General features: G+C 50.6%; 1 protein-coding gene across 1 annotated transcript in view; it reads right to left on the reverse strand.

Annotated features, from left to right (window-relative positions):
• Nucleotides 1-195: 195 nt before the first annotated feature.
• Nucleotides 196-3954, reverse strand: part of HNRNPL (heterogeneous nuclear ribonucleoprotein L) — a gene marked incomplete at its 5' end in the record, with an annotated part of 10351 nt that continues 6592 nt past the window's right edge. The window contains 6 exon segments of the mRNA XM_014592946.1: nucleotides 196-561; nucleotides 1122-1217; nucleotides 1325-1382; nucleotides 2088-2289; nucleotides 2606-2727; nucleotides 3827-3894. Coding sequence (XP_014448432.1) covers nucleotides 503-561; nucleotides 1122-1217; nucleotides 1325-1382; nucleotides 2088-2289; nucleotides 2606-2727; nucleotides 3827-3894 — 605 coding nt within the window.

Here is a 3954-nt window from a genome sequence, read left to right on the forward strand (position 1 = left end):
AAAAAAAAATAAAAAAACAAACCCAACCCAGAGTTCTCAAGGCCCAGCAATGTTCCCTGTTTGGCTCACTCCTGAGCCTCTCAGGGCTGGGCTTGCATTTCTCCAGGGCCTAGGGTGGTGCCCTGGCCTGCCTGTGCCTCTTTTCAGAAGACAGTGGGAGGGAGGGAAGCAGACACGCCTTGGAATCCCAGCAAGTGGTTATTTTCCAAACAATTTTATTGAAATGTGCCAAGAGTACATGGGCAGCACAAATGTATGAACAGGAAAAAAAAATCACATGTACAATAATTTTTTAAAAATGAAGGTTAATCTTGGGAGATATCAGTCCCCCTCTCCCTCCCCCTCCATACTTCCAGCATTTTCATTATGGTTAAGCCTCTACTAACCTAGCATTTAAAAAAAAAAAAAAAGAAATACAAGAACTGTTGCAAAAGAAAAGAGAACGGCATAAAGGAAAGAGAAACATTTTCCTGCTCAGATGGGACTCTTCCTAGGCACCTAATTAGGAGGCGTGCTGAGCGGTGGAGAAACACAACTTCAGAGTGTACGGGTATGGGCCATCTGCAAAGGAGAAGAGAAAAGTCTGGCTGGGCCCTTCTCTGGAGGCTCCCTCCACCCAATTCCTCGCACTTTGTACCCATCTCCCATTTTCTGCAGTTCAGTTGCAGGGGTTTGACTAGTCAGTCTGATGTGAAACTTAAGGAAAAAATAAATAGTCAAATGTACAAAGCCATTCTCTTCTTGGTCATTTCCACAGCCCATTCCTATATAGTCTTAACTGGCCCTGAGCAACAGGCCTGAGTGTGCAAATTCTCCTGGCTGCTAGTGCAGCCCCTTTCCTGGGCACCACATGAGCCTGTCTCTGACGCAGAGAGAGAATTCTAGCTCCCTGGAGGGCAAGCCTGAGCACCTCCCAAGCTGGCAGAGTGGGTGGCAGCAAGCAGTCAGGCTGGTCTTCCCACAGGAGCAGCATGTTGCTCTCCTGACGACCAGTCCTGCCTGTGTCGGTGACAATAAGGGAGCCTCTCAGGTCCTATCTCAAGGGTAGGAAGGACAGCTCTGGCCTGAAGCCAACAAACCCCTCAGGCCACCTGGGGGATGACTGCAGGAGACATACTCACTTGGGTTTTTCATCTGGTAATGGTTGAGGAAGCCCAAAGTCTCCAGGGCATCACTCTTGGACTCCCACTCCAGCAGCCCAGAGGAGCTGCGTTCACCTGATCAGAAAGCAAGGGGAAAGCATGGGCCTCAGGAAAACCCAAGCAAGAACCAGGTAGGCAGCCACATATCAATAATCAGGGAATTGGGGAGGCCAGCGACTCACTTTTGCCTGAGAATACTTTCACAGAAGATGGTCGCTTCACTCCCAGCTCATCGCAAATCTGCAACAGAAACATTGAGCAAGGTGGGGTCAGAAATGCAAGGGGTACCCTATGGGAGAATTAAACAGACCCAAGCTTATAATACAGAATGCTGATTTTCCTGGAAAAGGGGTTTCTAGCTTTTATCACACACTCCAGTGCATCCCTGTGACACAAAGGACCACTCTTAATTATGCTGCCGAAGACAGGGGAGCTGTTGGTAAATCTCCGTCTTCTATAGCTATCCTGGTGTGCATCAATATTAGGTAAATGTTTGCTGAACTGAATGAAGGGCAGCTTCTAGGCATAGCAAGGTCTGAAGTCCAACTCAGTCAGAGTCCCTCCCTCCCCATAGTTGCCCTTGTTCCCTCTGTAAACCAAGACTTAGGGGGCCCGCCCTAGTTCCTGATGTTATCAAGGCACCCGGAGGCCCTGACCACGTGGATGTTGAGACTAGACTCTGATCACTGGGCCTGTGAGAGGCCTTCCCAGCAAAACAGCTGCCACAAATCCAGGGAGGGGCATGGTGAGCTCTCCTGTTGCCACTTCCACCCTGTCTAGACTGGGAGCGGGCATCCGTCTCTCGATCTCTCCTGGGCCCTCCACACCGGCCCCAGGACCTGGCAACAGGAGCCTGAGAGATACTTGTTCCAAGACTCAAATGAGTGGCCTACTCAGATGGCTGTGGCAAAAAACAAACTACCTGAGAAGGCCTATGGCACTCACCTCAAAGAAGTTCTCCTCAGTCACTTCCAGAGGGGCGTTGAAGAAATGTAGCACGTTGCTAGGGTGCTGGATGCGGTTCTTGGCTGCCTGCTCTGGGGTGGAAAACCGATTGTTCCTTGACTCGCTGAAGTCTTTATAACTGCAGGACCCGTCTTCCAGCCCGTATGACTGTCCGGGCATGATGGCTGGTTGCTTGGAGACACTATAGGAAGAAAAGAGAGCCATCTGTCAGACCCAAATGTGTCCTCCAAGCCTGCCATTGTTGCCTCAGAGACTCGGCTGGCCCCACTGCCTGACGGTGCTGTGGGCCTCAGGGGACATTGCCTCACAGCAGGCGTGGCTGACCCACTTTCTCCCACGTCGTCTTCCGAGAGAGGTCTGAGAACACAATGCCACATTGCACTCTTGTCTGAGGAAGCACTTCAGCCTCACTGTTCTGCTCCTTTGTGGGGCCCATCGCACCTTCCCTCCTCAGTTCATCTCCAAGCCCCCCTAGGCTGAGGAGACCAAGCACCTACCAGACATTCAGCTTTTGTCCGAACATGAAGTTGTTGTTGAGGTGGGTAATGGCCCGGTCCACAGCATAGCCATCAGCCATCTCCACCATGGCGGCCCCCGGCTTGCTTTTCATGAATTTCACCTTGGGGAGAGCAGCTGCCATCAGCACTACTGCCCAGCTGCCAGACCCTCCTCCCGTCCCAAGTTAGTCAGAAATACCAACTCCTGCTCTGACTGTGGGCTTCCATTTCCTCCCTTGTGGAAAGGGAGCCAAGACCACCAGAAAAACATGTCAGGCACACAAGCAGCACTCTACCGTAGGTGGCAGCAGAGCCTCGGCAGTGCTTTCTCACTACAGCGTGGCCTGACCCACAAGGCCGTTTATTTAATGAAGCACAACAAAGAACACTGCGCAGAGCAAGAACTCTCATCAGCGCTTTCTCTGTTACACACAGACACGCAGTACCTGTGGACGACTAGATCTATAGTTACAGTGTAAAGTATCTCTTAATGTGGCAGGAACTGTACAGACATTCTGCAACACAGGTTAGTATAGGTTCAGAAGCCACATACCTGGCTCTGAATCCTGCTTTCCATAGAAACATAACCTGAACCTGAGCCAGTTATTTAACTTCCACTTCTCATTACGGAGTACTATGAAAATTGTACTCCATGTGAAGCACCTGTGACAACTTGTAAACACAAAAAACTGCACAGGTATTCACTGCTAATGGACTAAGCCAGGGGGGTAAACACAAAAAACTGCAGAGGTATTCACTGCTAATGGACTAAGCCAGGGGCTACACCTTACAAGGCTTCAGGGACCCAGAGGAGCTGGATAAAAGAACCTGCCCGGTCTCAGGTGGATGGTCAACTACTTGCCAGCCCCAACCGTGGGAAGGCAGGGCCAGTTTATGGAGGAAATTCTGACACTATGGACGGGTCTTAAAACTACAACAGGCAAATTTTGGTATTTTATAATTCTATACAGTTTTGTACTGGTGAGACCACTTTACATGATAGAGCTGTTTTCAAAAACCACTGGTAATTCCAAGAAAACAAAACACCCGGACAAAGGGGACAAAGAAAGCCCGCCTGCAGGAGTTGAGGACGGGCACAGCCAGCCTGCCATGAGCTGGCTCCTGCTGGCTCTCCCCGTTGTGCTGCCTGAGCACTGGCTCTAGGCCTCCCAGGGATGTGCCAGGTCTATATGGAAAGCAGAGGACCCAGCAGAAGCTCACCTTCTCCACATTGCCATACAAGCAGAAGACATTGAAGACTCTGTCACAGTTCATCTTAGATTGATCCATGCCGTAGACCAGGAGCACGGGGCTGTCAGTGTTGGTCCGTACTTGGGTGCTGGTGGGTA

Source organism: Tupaia chinensis, unplaced genomic scaffold (genome assembly GCF_000334495.1).
Source record: "Tupaia chinensis unplaced genomic scaffold, TupChi_1.0 Scaffold138910_1, whole genome shotgun sequence".
In the NCBI taxonomy this organism is placed as follows: Eukaryota; Metazoa; Chordata; class Mammalia; order Scandentia; family Tupaiidae; genus Tupaia; species Tupaia belangeri.